Source organism: Miniopterus schreibersii (assembly GCF_964146895.1).
Source record: "Miniopterus schreibersii genome assembly, chromosome: 4".
Classification (NCBI taxonomy): Eukaryota; Metazoa; Chordata; class Mammalia; order Chiroptera; family Miniopteridae; genus Miniopterus; species Miniopterus schreibersii.
Window position 1 is genome coordinate 25,050,136 of NC_138105.1, and position 18,642 is coordinate 25,068,777.

Consider the following 18,642-nt stretch of genomic DNA (forward strand, 5'->3'; position numbering starts at 1 on the left):
CTGGCTGAAGGAGGCACCCACTGTTTTTGGCCTGTGCAGTAGGCTAGGGTTTGGGCAAACCGAGGGCTGGCCCCAGAATGGCAACACCCTCCCTCTTCCCCATCCACCCATCACCTACACATAACCAGGAGGCGCGCCTAACCCAGGAGCCGGGGGACAGTCTAAATCCCTTTGGGAGCATGGCCCTGGGGGTGGGCACGGGGTCCCTAGTCCTCTTCAGGGCCTTCTCCACTGGCCTGTCCCCTCCCCTGATACCCGGCTCCGACCAAAGGTGACATTCCCCACCCCACCCCCTACACACACCCAACCTGCGGCCGTGATGACGAGTAGGCGGCAGTGGGAGAGTCGTGTCCCCAGCAGGACCTCCCAGGAAACCGGCCCAAGCTGAGGACAGGGGGAGTCAGCCAGCACCCAGGGACGCCCCCCCCCCAGGCAGGGGGACCCCAGGATAGGGTCGTGGGCACTTCTGCAGCCGCCCGCGGGCTGGGGAGGCCGGCGGGCGGCATCCCACAGGTGGGAGCGGTACCTGGGTGGCGGGCAGGGCAGACGTGCGGCCGGCGGCGGGCGGCATGAAGGGCGCGCCCCCGGGTCCCCCTGGCCCGAGGCCCGCTCCCGGCTCCCGCGCGCTCGGGCGGCCCAGCCCGCGGGTGGTGGTGACGAGGGTCGCAGGCGGTGGCGACCCTCGGCCGGCCTAGGACCTCCGGGCGCCGAGCCAGGGCCCCAGCGGGCTCCCGCGAGGGAGGTGGGGACGTGGCGGCGGCTCAAGCGGGCGGAGCCGGGCCGCGGCGGGAGGCGGAGCCGCCGGGGGAGGAGGCGCCGAGCGGGCCGGGAGCCGCCGCGGGAGGTTCTGGAAACGCCGGGAGCGGCGCGTGTCCAGGTGAGCGCCCTGCCTGCCCGGCCGCCCGCCCCGCCGCGGGCCTGGGGCGCAGGCTGGGGGCGCGGGGCCGTGCGCTCCGCCGCGCGCGGGGCCGGGGGGCCGGTCGCCGCCGCGCAGCCCCGCGCCCTCCGCCCTGTTTCTACACCCCTGCGGGTTCCTGTCCGCCCGCGTCTCCTCCCGGGCCCAGGGCGGTGAGGTCAGCGGCGCCCTTCCTGCTCGTCCCCTCGGCGGCCGGGCGGCGAGCTTGCCGCCCTGCCCGCCCTGTCAGGCGCCCGGGGAGGGGCGGCCTGGCCCCCAGGCTGCCTGAAGTTGGAGGCGGGGGCGGGGGCGGCGGTCGGTCCCCGAGGGGCCGCTTCACGTTTGTGGGGTCCACCTTCCTCCCTCCAAAGGGCAAAGGACTGGGAGTCTGCGTCCTGGCCGCCGAGGTCCAGCTTGGTGCTCATTAAACGACGGGCTGTTGCATGAGAAAGTTGTTGTTTTTCGCCCCTCCAGACATCCCTTTCCAATGCTTTTCCTTAACAGCTGCGGAAACCTGTGATAACTGCTTAACCAATTCAACAAACGGGCACGCCTGTGTGTCAGACGCTGTAAGGAGTTGCTAGCCCAGTGGTGCCGACCAACTGGACTGGAAGACAGGGGAAGCCCAGCCCCAGAGCAGTGCGGTGAGTGCTGTGCTGGGAGGGAGCACCAGGCTGCGGGTAGTTGGTACAGGACAGGACGCTTCAGGACAGAGGGCTTCCTGGAGGAGGTGACATTAAATGGTGTGATCAGATGACGGCTGAATATAGGATAACCTGGACAGAGGAACAGCCTGTGTGAGGGAGCAAACCCCAGCAAGGTGATGGGGGAAGGGACACTTTGGGGGTGGCCGCCCACAGACTCTGTCCACAAGAGCTTCAAGTGAGAGGGCAGCGCCTAGTACTGTGCATTGCATGTGGAGGGTGCTCAGTGAACCCGGGCGACAGGAGAGTGGATCAGACAGCAGAGGTGGGCCCCTGGCCTCTGCATTCTACCCTGACACCTTTAAGATGGTGTTGAACAGTAGAGTCCCTTCCAAGACTGAGATTCGTGTCTTCTGCTATAGAGTGACACCTAAGGCTTGTGTTTCTTGATGGAAACCATCTGAAGCCGGACAGCCTCTGCCCTCCTGCAGGAGATGCTGGCCCTGAGAAGGAGGGGTGGGGACTGTCACTTTGTAGTTTAGGGCATTCTCAAATGTCTCAGACTTTGCAGAGATCCACTGTCCACGTAAGAATTTATAGAATGTTTTTGCAAGCTGTTGTTTCTTCTCAGTCCATGTCATATCTGGGGCAATAGATTCCATGGTTTAGTTCTCTACTAAATGAACCAAGATTTCCTTTGGCTTGTGCTTCAACTACTCCTGAAGTGTCCAGGGTGCAGTTCTCTCACTGTGGTTCTGGGCTTCAGGGCTCAGTCTCTTTTTTCGCTTCTACTCACTAGGTCTTTGGGCTATGAATCCTTTTCTTGTAATGCCTTCTTAGTCTCAGATGACCAGTCATGTCCACTGTGTGGTCCTGCCAAGGAAGCCACGTAGCAAGGATGGAGTTGGCTGGGGGCCTCATCCCAGAGATGCTGTCATACTGAGCCACCATAGTTCTCTGAGAGCTCAGCAGGCAGTCTGTGGCTTGTGATAGGCCCTTCTACCCTGTTGCAGGCTCTGAAATGGGGTGCCCAGGAGAGCACTTACTTTGCTGGTTTAGCCTGGCCACAGCTAATCTCTGTTTATTCCTTGAGTACATCCTGTGTGCCTGGTTTCTGCTTAGAACATGCCTGGGGCCGGAAGGAGGGTGGAGGAGGAGGAGGTGGCAGCACTATTCTTGCCCATGGGTAGCTCATAATCTCTCTGAGATTGTTGCTTCATGCTGGCAGCGGGGCATGTTCCAGGGGAGGAGCCCAGAATGTGAGTGCTTATCAGAAGGAGAGACTTCAAGGGTACAGTCTTGAGGAATGAGTGGGGTGAGGGAATCTGGAGAATACTCATTTCCTGGGAGAGCCTCACTTTTTGACTCTTCCCTCCTACATTGTTGGGAGGGTCTGAGGCCCGTTTGTGGCCACGCTGGCTGATAGTGTGCATTGGGCTGGTGGGTGTGTCCCTGGCTCCTGGGATCTGTCGAGAGTTTAATTTTATGCAGATGGAGGTTGGCAGGAAATGCTGTGATGCAGGCACGTGCAGCCCAGAGTGCTGGAGCGAGAGTTAAACTGGGAAAGTTGCTCAAATCTAGAGATTTGGACTTCTGAAGTGCCCCAGGATAGGGCATCAGCCTGTCCTAGAGCAGAGAGGGCTGGTGGCTCCTGTGGCCTTGTGTTTGTGCTGGGGATGTGGGATGAGGGCTATAGTTTTTATTCTTAGAAAGAGCAGAGGGGAATGAAAAGTGTGGCCTAGACGTCTTGGAACTGTGGAAGAGAGTTTTGATTAAATGGTATCATGGCAAGGCAGAGGATTAAGTGTTTGGGTAGTCAGTACAGGTAGGATCTGTCTGACCCTGATCGCAGACCAGTATCTGCTCTAGACCTTTCAGGAAGTGCTTGCTAGAATATAGCCTGTGTTGTAATTCCAAGGGCCAGGGTGTGACCAAGATCCTGAGGCTTTGTACTTGTAGGAACTCAGAGCTAGCACATCAGAGGCATAGAGGTACCTGAGCTCCTAAAGTATTGGCCAAATGCCCTGCCTTTTGCCAGTGAACTTCCCTTCCTTGGTGAGATTTAGAGCCAGTAATTGACCAGTTCTAGAGTTACTCCCTGATGGCTAGTGTGCTGCATTACCCCTAATTCCACTCTTTCCTAAATTATGTTTCATCTCTTCTAGCACTCCTGAAACCTGGGGATTGCCCAATCTCTGCCTTGTTTTCATCTTCGCTGCCCCCTAGACTGGACCTTCTTCCTCTCCAGGGATCAGCTGGGCAGCTGGCTGCTTCAGGTCTGCTGATGTTCCTCCAGTACCCTTGGTGCTGATGACTGGTATAAATTGTGCCTGGTGCTGCTGGGCTGCCCACTGACATCTATCATCTCATTCAATCCTCACAACAGCCCTATGAAATGTAGGTCCTAATATTATCACCATTATTTAGATGTAAAACCTGAGGCTCAGAGACCTATAACTTATCCAAGGTCACAAAGCCAGAAAGTGATGGTGGAGCTGACATTTAACTTGGGCTGTGTGACCCCAGGGTGGGTGTGCCTGCCTACTAGACTGTACTGCCTTGCCCTGAGCTGGGCTGGTTGGTCATTTGTGAGGTCATTTGTGATGGGTGTCTAGGGAGGGGTGTCTGTCACCTGAACTCAGGGCACCATGTTCCTGTCTTTTGGGTCCATATTACTGTCTGCCTTTTGGTAGGATCCAGCCAGGGATGCCATGAAGTTGCTTTGTGAGCCACAATAAAGCCCTTGACCTGTGTAGGCCTGCTGTGCCAGAGCAAAGTGTGGCTCCTGCTTTTGGTGAGGCCCTTGTGCTGTAAGCCAACAGATGTTACTGAGGAGGACTCAATGGCAGCAGTATCTAGTGGAAAGTATGTTTTCGGTTTAAGCCTCAGCTCTGCCAGTGATTTTCTGTAGCATGTCAGGTGTGTAGGTAGCTCTCCGCCTCAGTGACCTACCTATAGCTGAAATGGAGATGTAATCTATTTTGTTTACAAGATTTGGGTGAGGATTAGAGGGTAGAAATGAAAGGTTTTTGGAAATAAAAATAGTGGTTATCTTGGCCTAGTTCCCAGAAAACAGAGCCCGAGGCAGAGCTTAAGTGCTGAATGCTTTATTGGAAGGTGCACTTGTAGGGCAGCAAGAGTGAGGGAAAGGAAACTAAGGCAGAGAAGGATGGGAAGCAAGTTCTGGGTGGTGCTTTAGCAAGCTGGCAGGTCTGCACAGAGCTGCACCAATTGTTCAGCCATGCGGGCCATCTCTGAGCCTGCTCTACACAAAGCCCATGTCACAGTTTCTCTGCGGAGGCCTGGAGAGGAAATTCATCTGCTTACCTCCACTTTTCTTTTGCCCTTCATTGGTCAGAGCTGCCTCATGAGGAGTTAACTCCCCCTGTTCCTGGGGTACACCACCAGGACCCTCCAGCAGCCACTGAGGAGGTGGCTGTGGCATGTCCTGAGAGTCCCGAAGTAGTGGGAGGAGCCAGAGATTTGGGGCCTGATAGTCTCCTACACTGAGTCTGAGGCGAGCCAGTGGCCCAGGAGCTAGGTGAGGCCAAGAGAGTCCAAGGCAGTACGTCAGATGCATCCAGTACAATGGCATGTGGATTTTGGCCTCGTGTGGAGTTCCTTCTTGTGAGTTAGTCTCACCTAGACTGCCAAGTCTCTGCCAAGACAGTGACCGAATACCCAACTGGGCTTTTGCAGGTCGATTTTTACAGCCTTCTCTGCTGCTTCATTGCTTGTTTACCGAAGCAGGAGACTGTGGTTTTGATGGTACCCAAGTGGGAAATTCAAATCTATGTGTTCATGGACCGGATAGAGAAAGTGTAAGGATAGATACAGATGAACACCTAGGCTTCGTTAAGTTTTCAGTGAAGAGAATATTTTTCATGTGAGGTAGTAGTTGAAGGTATGAAACCTGGAGTCATGAGATGGTGCTGGAGAGGGCAGTAGGGCCAAGTCACATAGAGTTCAAAAGGCTCTTAGGGCTGAGGAGTTTGGACTTATCTTGAGGGCAGTGGAGAGCCTTTGGAGGGTTCTCATGGAGACAGAGACCAAAGGAGGGGCTGCAGTAAGTTATGCTGGCTGCTTTGTAGAGGAGAGGTGGATGGGAGGCCAGATGAGATGAGAGAACAGTACAGGCCGGGGCCAGCATAGCTGCAGGAGGGAACGGGGATGGCTCAGACCAGGTGATGACTGAGGCATGACATCAGGTAAGGAGAGTAGAGTGCCCCCCATCTTTCCCTGGGGTGCCAGTGACAGCAGCTTGTGGGCCTCAATGGATATCCATGTGCTTAGGTGGCAGAGCCTGCTGGAATCTCTGCATGACTCCTGGTTTGAGCATGTCTGTCCTCTCGACTTTTCCATCCCAGCATTGGGAGGCAGAGCCACTGGGGGGAGCCCTGTTCAGGCAGGTTTGGCCCCTTCACAGAAGGCAGGCCGCCTCTTGTTCAGTGCCAAGCAGGACCTGTTCTCAGCAAACCCATGTTCTGTCTCTAGGCTGTTAAATACATTGTTAAAACACAAGCTGTTGCATTTGGGTTGCAGCTGGGAGCTTGGCAGAGGTTCCTGCCTGATGAGGTAAGGGGAGAAGCTAAGGACGCTGCTGGTTTGCAGCTGGAAACATCTTTTCATGGCCATTTGGCCAGGTTGTAAATGTCCTTTCCAAAGAGAAGGCTTGTTGGGGACTCTGATTGTATGTCTTGGAATTCCCTGTGCTTACAATTGGTGCCGATCACCTGGTGGGTGAATCACTGTCACTGAGGTGTTGGCAGGATTTGGAGGGCCTCCCTGTGGGGGTCCAAACTTGGGCTGCCAGGGCTGCTTTGGAGTACATTTGAGAGGGCATGCTTTGTTTTCTTTTCATTTTAAGCATATTAGAAAATATGTTTCAAATTTCCCTTAGAGCTCCTTGTAGAAAGTTTAGGTAATACAAATAAGCATAAAGAGGAAAATAAAAGTATTTCTCCAAGATACAACTAGATTTATGACTCTCTTCTTGCATATGTATGTGTGTGTGTCTATATATATATATTTACATATATATACATTTTTCCTTGTAAAAATGAAATCATAGAGTACATATTGTTTGGGAGCCTGCTTTTCTCACTCAACAGTATGCTTTGATCTTTACTCCATGTTAATATGCATATGGTATCCATTCTTATACAATCCACAACAATCCATTGTAGGGAAGAAAGGTACAGCCTTCTGTTGTGGAAGTTTCCTGACTTGAACAAATCTGCGGTGAAGTGTTATTTGTTGGGTGCCTGATATGGGCCAGACATGGTTCCAAACTTAGGATGCAGATCAAATAAAACTCAGTATTGGTTTTCTGTTCAGGCTCAGTGCCACTTTGTTTTTCACAAAAAGAGGTTTGACATTGCCCATTTCCAGGCCTGTTCAGCATGGATTTCTGAGGGTACGTGGGAGGGCTTCTAGCAGCCCTGGGCACTTTGTGGGGGCACAGCGCAGGTACACATACTCCTACCTGTTCTGTCCCAAGTAATCTCTGAGGACAGGTATGAGATGGGATGGGATGGCATGTGGGTGGTTGGCTTTTCCCACACTGTGGGACACAGTCTGTCTTGGATGTTGCCTCCTCCCAACCTGACCCTTTTTGTACAAAGCCTTTAGTGTTCAGGTGCATAAGATCGGGAGAAATGGGGTGGGGCCCCTGGGCCCCCATGCCTGCAGTGGCAGTATTGATTGTGGCAGTCTGGGGGCTCCTTGGTGGTGTCTAGCTCTGTGGGCCAGCAGAGTCGTTGTCCCCTTCCTCCATCAGAGCAGGACTTTGCAGGCTCTTGGGAAGCCATTTCCTAGAACCCTATTTGATATTCTTTGGAGCTCTGCCTCCAAGCTGGGATTTGTGGATAAGTTCGACCTAAGCCAGGCAACACATTCCAGAGAAATGACAGCTGGTATTTACGTAATGAAGGAACCTGGATGCTTCTTCCTATGTGCTATAAGGCATGAACCATGGACAGTATCACCCGGGTGATTTGAAAGGAATGAAGAGGCTTCTCACTCCCTTGAATTTGTGCAACTGGCGACACACGGGAGAAGCCTGGTGTTCCCCACTTCCAGCCATGCCTGGTTTTGTCTCCTACCTGTGCCCTACTCTCCCACCAGCCTGATGGGCAGTTGGCTAGTCCCTCACTGACCATAGAAACAGTCTTCTGGCCCTGGGTTTCTGCTGTCCTTTCCCTACAAACATACAGAAAAAACATGCTCTCCTGAGTTAGTCAAGCCTCTTGAGAGAGATAAGCAACAGATACCATGCCTGTGAAAGGGGCTTGTGTAAGCAACAAGAAAGGCCTTTTGGACTCCTGGAGTGGAGATGCAGTGTGGTGAGCCTGGGAGCAGACCTGTGGCTGCAACAGGGAGGACCTGGACCCCACCTCAGCGCTTGCCAGCCCCGCTCCCCTTCTGTCCGTGACTTGCTTTCCTCTGCTGCCTTCACTCTATGATGCACCCCTTAGCACAATACTCCCTACCCTACAGCAAATTCTGGGCTGAAAGGTCTTTCCTGCAATCTCTGGGCCCCCAACTCCTAGGACACTGATGGGTGGCTGCTGGCTCTGTAGTCGTTGGGCAGGGGTATGAAGAAATGAGGTCATTTTATTCTCTCCTCTTCCTGGTATAAGAACCTGTTCGGGGTGGGGCCTGTGGTTGGGCTTCTTTGAGCCTAACCTGGAACTGCAGTCGATGGGAATTTCCTCTGAAAAGATGAGGTGAGGAATGGTGGGTGTCACTATGCCCAATTGACCGTGGCAGGCAAAAAATAAAATAAAATAAAATAAAATAAAATAAAATAAAATAAAATAAAATAAAAAAATAAAATAATTGATGAACTAACATTAGTTAGCTCAGACTTAGAGTTGTTCAATAAGGCTTACATTTTGGGGGGAAGCATTTGTATTTCCTTTATTTTCCGTATTTTCTCTAAGTAAATTTCCTGTGGGGTTTGGCTGAAGTAGAACAGGAAGAGGAGGGACTGGCAGTGCCGAGCTCACATGGGTGCTGGTCCTCCAGCACGCCCCGGCTGCGTGGCTGAGCGCGAAGCAGGGTCCGAAGCTTTCATTGTGTACTTAGGTCCCCTGCCAGTGGGCCATGCCCCAGGTTGTGCCTGCTGCCTTCAGAGTCGGTCTGGCTGTTCTAGGCTGGCGAGGAGGTAGCAGCTGGCCTCTTACCCATGTTGCCAGCCCAGCGCAGCCCAGCCTGGGGTTTCAGTTCTATGTGGCTGATTCATTTTTGTATCCAGAGTGTCTAGCTCAGTGCCTGGCATTTAGTAAATATTTGTGAATGGTGACTTGCCAATGAGGACAGTGTCTGCCGAGGAGCCTGACTACATAGGAAGAGCAGTGTCTGCCCAGAGTACCTGCTCCTAGACTGCTCTCGCCGTGGCCAGGTGCAGACTGGCAGGGGGCAGTCTTTATTCCGCTTCTGGCCAACCATCTGCTGTACACTGCATTTTGGGTGTGGTTCCCTGGAGTATATTGTGTCAGTTTCTTTTTCTGTCATTGTCTCTCCTCTAATGTCAGTCTTGTAGGTAGGTGTGGTTCCCCAGTACCTGGCACTGTCCTGGCACATGTGCTGGAAAGAAAGACAGAAACACACAAGCAGTCTGTAAAACAAGAAGGAGTGGGCCAGAATCTCAGACTTCCAGACTGTTAGACCCAGAGGTGACTGTGCCCCATGCAGTTTAGTCTTCCCATGTTGCCGGTGGTTACCAGGAGCCAAGAGGGCAGAGTCTCTCTCAAGGGAGTGTAGCCTCCTAGAACAGGGGCCAGAATTGAGCACACGTCACTGGTTTATCCCCGGTGATCCTGGGTATCCTTAGCTTCTGTGTGCTAGGTCAGGATTTTTGCATATTTGAATGTGTGTGTTTGTGTGCACATTCATATGTGTCTCCTCACCCAAGTTGCTTTTTTTCTTTTTTTTTTAACTTTTGATCCAGTGACTGAATACCTTGCAGACACTGCCCTTTGCAACCATGAAACTCCAGGTGTCCATGTTGCTGGTGGCCTGGTTTGGTGTCCTGGGCTGCGTGCAGGCTGAATTCTTCACCTCTATTGGTATGTGCCCACAGGACTACCACCTACCTGAGCAATATTTGTCTCAAGTACCAGGGTAAGATGGCCTCACCCACTGGTTTTGACAAGTTCTAGGGAGAGTGGGACTTGCAGAGTTGCCATTTCCACCTCTGAGGCCCTGATGACCTGGATGTCCTGGGGGTCAGCTGTCTCAACTAGGTCCCCCTCTCTGGGAAGTATAGGCTCCTCCTGGGCTGCCTGGCCTTCCTGTCTTTCTCCCAGATCAGAGAGTGGTTTTGAGCAAAGAACATTCTGTCTGGTGGATCCAGCTGTTCTTCTCCTTCTGGCCTAAAGACTCAGAGCTTGTTTCCATGTGATGAAGCCTCCAAGATGTCCATGCTCCAGTGACATGACCCATCTGGGTGACGGTGGAAGAATGAAATTTGGGGTTTTTTCCTTAAGGCGCCCCTAGTACACTTACCTCAACATCCCCTTGGGACCTTGCCTCTTTCTTCCTGAAGCTGGAGGCCAGGACCATGTGAGTGCCTAGGTCCCCCTTAACTCTGAGTCCCCATGATCCCAAGAGAGCGGATGTGCTTGTGGCCCAGGGGACTTGCCTCTGTGCTGGTGTTCTGTGCCCCAAGGAAGGGTGATGGACATCTCTTATCCATTTCTCACTGTCCCTTTCAATCTTCTCCCTTGCAGGGCAAATGACGGACCTGATCTATGCAGAGAAGGACTTGGTGCAATCTCTGAAGGAGTACATCCTTGTGGAGGAAGCCAAGCTCTCCAAGATCAAGAGGTGTCTGATGTCCCAAGCCCCCACACCCACCTCGAGTCAGCCCTCCTGTCCCCCAGGAACCCATCCAGGGTGCCCATGAGAGGAAGCCATCCAGAGTGCACTGTGTGGCTGGCCAGGAGGCTATTTCATACCAGTCTTCCAGAGTGGCTCTATTATGTAGGCTGAGGACTCACTGCTTTTTCCTTTCTATTTAAGAGCCTCTTTATATACATTGGGGTCCCCAGCTCTTATCTAGATTAAGGGGCTGGAAGGATCTTGGGGAGTCACTGTATTCATTTTGTTTTAAGTTTTTAAAAATATATCCTTATTGATTTCAGAGAGAGGAAGGGAGAGGGAGAGAAAGAGAGAGAGAGAAACATCAATGACGAGAGAGTCATTGATCGGCTGCCTTCTGCACGCCCCCTACTGGGAATGGAGCCCACAACCTGGGCATGTGCCCTGACTGGGAATCGAACTACGATCTTCTGGATCATAGGTCAATACTTAACTGCTGAGCCATGCCGTCTGGGCTGATTCTTTTTTTTATTGCCTCTTGATGAAAAGGGTCCTAAATCTCACCAGGAAAATTACCACAGGTCAAGACCTGCGTGGGTGGGTGTGTTAGTTTTCCTTTTTCTCTGGTTCCACAGCTGGGCCAGCAAAATGGAAGCCCTGACCAGCAAGTCGGCTGCTGACCCCGAGGGCTACCTGGCCCACCCTGTGAATGCCTACAAACTGGTAAAACGGCTGAACACAGAGTGGCCCGCGCTGGAGGACCTTGTCCTGCAGGACTCGGCTGCAGGTGAGGGACTGTGAGCAGGTGCTTGGGTGAGCTGGTACGGTCACGTGCTCGTGCCTGAGGAGTGTGTGTCTGAGCCTGTCTTGGGTCTGGGTGTGGGTGGGCATGTGAAGTATATGAACATGGACCCTGCCATCTCGTGGCTTTCTCCATTCTCTCTGGGGACCTGGCAATTGGATGTTTTTGTTTTTTAATATGTACTAGTGGTCAGTTCTTGCCTTTTCCTAGTGTTTTTACTTCTCTTTTTTGGTAGGATTTTTTTCTAATTATACTTTAGTAATACATTTTTATAGAAAGGTTGGAAAATACAGAGACAATCACATAAGGAAATTATAATTCTTAATCCAATTGCCTAGTAATAAGCACTATTCAAATTCCAGTTTTTTTACACATGCATTTACTTAAAAAAAAAAAAAAAAAAAGGAACCATATATATATGTCAGGGATACAAACTCACTTGCTTTGAGGGATCCAGTGATCTAACAAAAGTAAGTTAAGTGGGTGTGGTGGTGGGGCCAGTGCAAGCTGGAGAGCATGGGCTTCATCTAAATTCATTTCCATTCATATCTTTTATTTTGTGTTTTTTTGTTTTGTTTTTTTACTTTTTCCCCCTCATTTATATCTTGAGATATAAAACATATCTTTTGGCAGATCCGTGACATACGATATTGTTTTCCTGAATTTTTTCAGCTTCTCTGTATGTCCGTTACATGTTTTTCTGAAACATGATTTCAGTGGTTGGACAGTAATGTGTCATACTGATGTTGTGTAAACTGGTCAAGTCAGCGGATGTGGCATTGTTTACACATCATCAGTAATCTTGCACATACATCTTTGGTTATTTTCTTAGGAAACATTTCTAAAAGTGGTATTTGCAGGTCAGTGCATCAACTTCTTCAAAGTTTTAACTGTGTTTGGTGCTTTCACTGTGATAGAACTTTCTATGCTCTGACATTTTCCTCTCAACAGGAGATGGTGGGGTGGGCCCTCCTGCTTCCCAGCCCTAGGCTCAGCCTCCAGGACTCGCTGCCTCTTCTCCCTGAGTTGGGAGTTGTTCAGACTAGTTGTTGCTCTGGCTGAGGCATTTCAGTCCATGTGGCCAGACTGGGCTGGGCTTGGCTGGGGGCAGGGTGGCCTCTGGGGAGGGATTGGTGAGCTCAGCGGGGCTGGAGCTGTGCCCAGTGAGCTCACTGCTTCTAGAAGCTGTGGCTGCCTTTCCCAGACCCCTGCCTCCCAGCCTGGGCCTGTAACTCAGAACTGACTGTTCTGCCTGCACTGCGGGAAAATAAGCCTGCTTAGATGACCACCTGCTCGGATGCCCTCCTGCCTGCTCTGATGACCTCCTGCTCTCCATTCTTGTTTTCCACACCCCACCCCCATCATCAACATCTACTTTCTTTGAAAAATCTTGTAATTACCTGGAAGATACAAGATACGCCCATAGAGCGATAGGTTCTTTTTACCTCTACCTTTCAGGGTTCTTGCCCCTGAAATGAGGGGACATGCTGGCAGTGTGGCTTTTTTTGGGGAGTATGTTTTCTTTTTACTGGATTATAAACTATTTAGCGTTCCTGACCATGCAGTCATGAGGAAGACAGCATTGCAGCTTCTTGGTCCCTGGGTCCCCAGGCATGGCCAGGAGTTGGGTGTTTGAACCTGAGGTTGTGAGAGTAGGTGGCTATGGGTGCTGCTGCTTTGGTGAAGAAGCTGGGAAGAAATGGCTTTGGAGTTACCCTCCCAGTTCTCAGCTTACAGGTAGAATTGCAGCCCCTGAATCAGCAAGGAAGGGCCTTCCCCTCCTGGAGTTCTGAGATTGCAAGTGTTAGATATCTTGCTTTACAGTGAGGGCTTACAGTCCCAGAATAGCCTCCTTGGGGTACTTCTGAGGTCAGGGGCTCTCCCAGCCTCCAGGCTGTGGTCTTGAGCACTAAAATTGGGGAGCTCCTGTCCTGAGGTCATAGCAGATTGGAGTAGTGGGGGAGTACCCTAGAGAGCAGAGCAAGGCCCAGTGTGGTCTCAGGGGATCATGCTAGGCTGGTGCAGCCTTACCTGCTGGCCTGGCTATATGGTGCCCCTGTCTGTAATCCAGGGGTGCAGACAGTACTGTGCCTCTAGGACTGTCATCATCACTTTCCTGGATGATAAGAGCCGGTGGTCAGTAATGAGTGGCCAGTTGGGCTCCCTGAGTTGATTACCTCTGTCCCTTGGGCTCCTCAACTTGAGATGAAGGCTGGAAGTCTGTGCTTACTTGGTCAGCCCAATATTCCTGGATCAAGATTTTCCATGTGATTCATTTTCCACTGAGTGGTCGGCAAGACCTCCCTGATGCCTCTCTAGTGCCCCACTTAATTACCCTCTCTGTCCTCTGTCCCTTCTATCTCCACTGGTCTCACTGAGTGTTTGGAGCCAAGACTCCCACGTGTTAACCAGTGTGTGGGGCCATCATTCTATTCAGTTCCAAATGAGCAGCACAGGCAGTCACTACAGTGAGGAGCAAGAAAGGAGAGGTCCCCATGGACTGGAGCCATCAGGAGGGCTTCCTGGTGGAAAGGAAATAGCCTTTGATGGAGGGGCAGGGAAATTGCACTAGCCAGAGACCCTCCAGTGAGTGCTTCTGGGGTCCCAGGTGGAATTGTGCCCCTGGATCAGGGGTGACTTCTGGTTCTCACTTTCTCATTTGGAAGGTTTTATTGCCAACCTCTCAGTACAGCGACAGTTCTTCCCCACTGATGAGGACGAGACGGGAGCCGCCAAGGCCCTGATGAGGCTTCAGGACACATACAAGCTGGACCCAGACACAATTTCCAAAGGGGAACTTCCAGGTAACTCGCCACTCTGGGCTTTGCCTGTCTAGCCTGTGATTCTACTACATGTCTGGGCAGGGTTGGAGCCACTGCTCACTTATGTTCTATACCCCCAGGTGGACTGTCCCCTCTGGTGGTGAGTCTCCCCTTCCCATGACAGCTGCCTCCCCAGAGCCCTGGCCCACAGCCTCCCTCCCTGTATTAGCTGAGTTCCTCTCCTCATCTCAGAGAAAGCTGAGGTTGCTGCTCAGGACCCCCTTGGCTTCTGCCCCCAGAGCACCTCTCAGATCTGCCCAGACCCACTTTTGTCCCCCTTCCTATGATTTTTTTCTTGCCCAAGGCTGATCTCTTGACTCCCAGCCCTGTGTCCTATGTGCCCTCAATTGCAGTCACTGCCCCATTCATTCTGTGTGTACCTCTCTGGGCTCTGCCCCTGAGCTCACATTCAGGCTCTGTTCTCGCTCATCTTACAAACCCCACCCTCAGATCAAGGGCCCTTTTTTTGAGTGTCTACTGTTGACCGAGCTCTTCTCCCCCCTGGTGAGGCTGCTGAACAGTCATCTAGTCTTTCTCCACTTCCTCAATTCCCATGCCCTTCTGAATGCACAAAGTCTGACCTTCCCCCCCCCACCGCCCCCCAATCCTGCCGCTGTAAGGTCACCAGTGGCCAGTCAGCCTGTAAGACCAAAGGACAGGTTTCAGGCATAATGTTCTTTAACTTTTCTGTAGCATTTGAAACACTGATTGCCCATCTTCCTGATATTCTCCCCTCCTTTGAGTTCTGGGACACTGATCTCGGCCGTTTCTCTTTTGGCCTCTGTGGTCATATTCTCTCTCTTTTTCCTCTCTCCCTCTCCCTCTGCCTCCCTCCCTCCCTCCCCCCTCCCCCCTCTCCCTCTCCCTCCCTCTCTCTCTCTCTCTTTTTCTCTCATTCCTCCCTCCCCAAGGCCCCCTTCTCACTGATTACTCCAGTGTATTTATAAGAAGATATATTGGGTTAGGGGGTAGGGGGGCTATTAGAAGCTAACAAACCCAGGGATTCAGTTAGGCCCCACTAAACCTTGGATGCCACCTCACCCAGGGGGACCCTGGAGGAGGTACAAGCTCAGGAACCATGATGTGTGGGAGAAAGAGGCGCTCTGTTGTTGGCCGGTCCAGGCCTAGAGCCCTGGTACTGAGGAGCCTGTGAACCAGACGATGGGGTGTAGGCTTCCCCTTATTCCTGCCTCAGTCAGGTCTTAGACACCTAAGCCATGAGGCCTGACAGAGAAGGCACTCAGGGCACCGGTGAGAAGGGTTGGTGAGAAGAGGGAGCCACACCCAGGCATTGATCTTTTACGTTCAGTTAACAGATGCATCTGCGTCCTGGAGGAGTGAGAGGTGGAAGTGAGTCACTCCTTAAGATTCCAGCTCTACTTCATGTTCTTCCTACATACCTTCTCCAGGTGAACCCAGTCATTCCCGTCACTTGAGGTATCACCTATACACAGATGACATCCAGATCTGTGTGCCCTGACAAGGCTTGTCTCCTGAGCTTCCAGCCAGTGTGGACAAATGCTTATGGGACATCTCTACTTGGATGTTCCATTGGGCTCCTCAAAACTCACATGTCCCAAACTAAAATCCTCCTCCTTTTTTTTTTTTTTTTTTTTTTAAATATATCTTTATTGATTTCAGAGTGAGGAAGGGAGAGGGAGAGAGAGATAGAAACATCAGTGATGAGAGAGTCATTGATCAGCTGCCTCCTGCACACCCCTGACTGGGGATTGAGCCCGCTATCTGGGCATGTGCCCTGACCGGGAATCAAACCATGATCTCCTGGATCCTAGGTCAATGCTCAACCACTGAGCCATGCCCAGCCGGGCTCCTCATGCCTTTTTGAGCTGCCTACCCCTCTCCCTCATCCTTTTTCTCAGTAAAAAGTACTTCCACCCATTGGCTGGCCAAGCCAGAATCTTAAGGCCTGTAGATTCCACCTCCTTGATATCTTCTGTACTTGGAGGCCCTGACTCCAGCCTCACGATCACTTCTTCTCAAAGTTCCATTGTGACTGTGTACCTCTAAGCTCACTCCTCAAAATCATCCACCATGTGCTCTTAAGCACTCATCTCTTTATGTCAGTTCCTGATCACAATGCTTAACTTTCAGGGCTAAACCTAAATTCCTTCTATGCGTGACCTTTGAGCTCCAGCATGGCCTTGTCTCCCTGCCCTCCTTGCCCATTGATTATACTAAGCTTCCTCACTACTCAGCTTCTTTGTTCACCGCATGCCCTCTGTAGGAATACCTTTACCCATACCAGCAGGGCTCCATGTCTGATTACCCTTCAGCACTCAGACAGCGCTGCTGGCACTTTCCAGGGAGCACTCTCTAGGGAGTACTTTGCAGGGGATAGATATTTGAGTTGGCTTCTGAGGAGGATGCTGAGTGTCTGGGAGCCATTTGTTACATTCTTGGCATCTATGAGACATGTTGATAAAAAGCTATGGATTATTAGAACCCTAGGGATCATAGGAGATATTTTCATACATCATCTCTTTGAATTCTTGGCACAGGTCCTATAAAATTGATGGTATTATCTCTATTTAGAGGTAAGAGGACTAAGACTCAGAGAGGCTAAGTAACTTGTTGATAGTCACACAGCTGGTGGGTGCCATAGTGAAACCCACCCTGACCCAGACCCAGAGCCCCAGCTCTTCAGCTTTGTTATACTGCCTCTATCAATGTGGGCTGGGTTCCTGGGCCTGCAGAGCCAGAGGAGCTCTGTGGAGGTCCATGGAGCTTGGACAGGGGCTCAAGGAACCCCTAATCTCTGGCCTGCCAACTAACCCCATTCAGTATTTACTGTTCCAAACTTCCTATTCCACATTGTTCCTGAGCCACCAGGGAGAGCAGACTATGGTCTCTGAAGCAGCCAACCCATTGCAGCAGGGGTTTCATTCCGTGCAGAGTCCCATCTTGGACATTAGGCAGAAAGAGCCCACTAAGAGACAGCTCTTCTGTGTCAGCCATGCCCCAGTTACTGTTAGCAGAGTTGTATGGAGACTCCCTTGTTTTCTGGGGGTGGGTGGGTGGTGTCCAGCTCCTTCCTGCTCTCCATAGGACCTGCTGAGGAACACACCCACAGCCCCTCCCACGTTGCCCCCACCTTAAAGCCTGCTCTCCCCATAGCTAACACACCACATATTCTTCTTCTTGACTTGAAACTATTTTCATGGTCACTTTCCGGGCCTCAGCCCACAGCAGATGACCTGTGGTCACAGGACCTGCTGAATTGATGCTCAGCAAGGTCCCTGCCACCTAACGGTCAAAGCTGGCACTGCAGCCTTGGCTCTTGGCCTCCCTTGGAGTCTGTCCCATAGCTCCTGCTCCTTCCATTTCTTATACATCCTAGGTCCCTCTCAGTGTTATTCTTCCTCCGTCCTTTCTGTGCAGGTGCTCTCAGGGGCTACCTTCTCTACTCTTTCCTCAGGCTCTTCCTGGAAGCAGGTTCCTCATCCATGGCTTTAGATGCCACCTGGGTTCTGTTTTTTATATTCAACTAATCTTTTTACCCTCCAGACGCACACGTGTATCCAGCTGCCCAGTAGGTATCTTCTTTGTGGCTCTCTGAAAACTACTTCTTGGTGGGTTTCCTGGGTTCCTCTGTAACAAAGGCCCCTTCCTACTTGGGAGAAGGGAAATCTGAGGATAGGAGATTGGCTGTGAACCCCAACTGCAGGTAGGGCCCGCCTGGGTGTGCCCACTGTACCAGTGGCCATTTGAGGTGTGTGGTGTGGAGCCCTGGTAAGGCCCTGCTGGGATGATGACTCCTTCCAGTGGCCCAGACTGCCTCGATGTTGGAATCTCTTTCCCTAATGCAGAAGCTCTTTGGTGCCTAACTGTTTACCTCTCCTACTGCAGGAACCAAGTACCAGGCAGTGATGAGTGCAGATGACTGCTTTGGGATGGGCCGCTCAGCCTACAATGAAGGGGACTATTACCACACAGTGCTGTGGATGGAGCAGGTGCTGAAGCAGCTTGATGCTGGGGAGGAGGCCATCACCACCAAGGCCCAGGTGTTGGACTACCTGAGCTATGCCGTCTTCCAGTTGGGCGACCTGCACCGTGCCCTGGAGCTCACCCGTCGCCTGCTCTCCCTTGGTAAGAAGGTTCTAGGGGAAGGTCAGATGGAGGTGGGCAGCTGGCAGAACTGGTCACTCTGCTGACCACTACTGGGCCAGCGACTAATGCCCTACTGCTTTCAGACCCAGTCCAGCTGCCAGCTAGCTCCTTAACCAACTCAGTTCTGTTTAGGGAACCCTCTTTTTTTATTTTTATTTTTATTTTTATTTTTATTTTTATTTTTATTTTTATTTTTATTTTTATTATTTTTATTTTTATTTTTATTTTTATTTTTTTTTAGGAATCCAACACTGCAGTGCATTTGCTATTATGAAAGGGTGGAAGTTTCATTGCAGTTTGAGACTAAGCTGTACGTCAGGGTTGCTGCAGTGACAATGACCTGACCCTATAGTTAGAGGCCTGAGGTCTAACTGGTGGACTTACCACGGCATTGGTGTTTTATGTGTCTCATGCTATGGGACTGAAGGAGATCAAAAGCACTATGTTTTTGCCTTGGCCAGTGTTGCTCAATGGTTAGAACATAGGCCTGCAACTGAAGGGGTGCGAGTTTGATTTCTGGTCAAG

At 51.5% G+C, this 18,642-nt stretch overlaps 1 protein-coding gene across 12 annotated transcripts in view; it reads left to right on the forward strand.

Annotated features, from left to right (window-relative positions):
* The first annotated feature begins 782 nt into the window (after positions 1-782).
* P4HA2 (prolyl 4-hydroxylase subunit alpha 2) overlaps positions 783-18,642 on the forward strand; it is a 35,382-nt gene continuing 17,522 nt past the window's right edge. For 4 of the 12 annotated variants that reach the window (XR_013998646.1, XR_013998647.1, XM_081134628.1 and 1 more), the window contains exons 1-8: positions 788-877; positions 1,400-1,539; positions 3,705-3,815; positions 9,494-9,611; positions 10,275-10,371; positions 11,001-11,152; positions 13,834-13,971; positions 17,857-18,096. Coding sequence is in view for 8 of the 12 variants with exons in the window: in XM_081134628.1 (XP_080990754.1) it covers positions 9,530-9,611; positions 10,275-10,371; positions 11,001-11,152; positions 13,834-13,971; positions 17,857-18,096 (709 nt within the window). In the remaining 4 variants the exon portion in view is untranslated. Of the gene's footprint in view, positions 878-1,399; positions 1,540-3,704; positions 3,937-9,493; positions 9,612-9,923; positions 10,108-10,274; positions 10,372-11,000; positions 11,153-13,833; positions 13,972-17,856; positions 18,097-18,642 lie in introns of those variants that run through there. The other 8 variants (XR_013998645.1, XM_081134629.1, XM_081134626.1 and 5 more) reach the window with 5 other exon arrangements.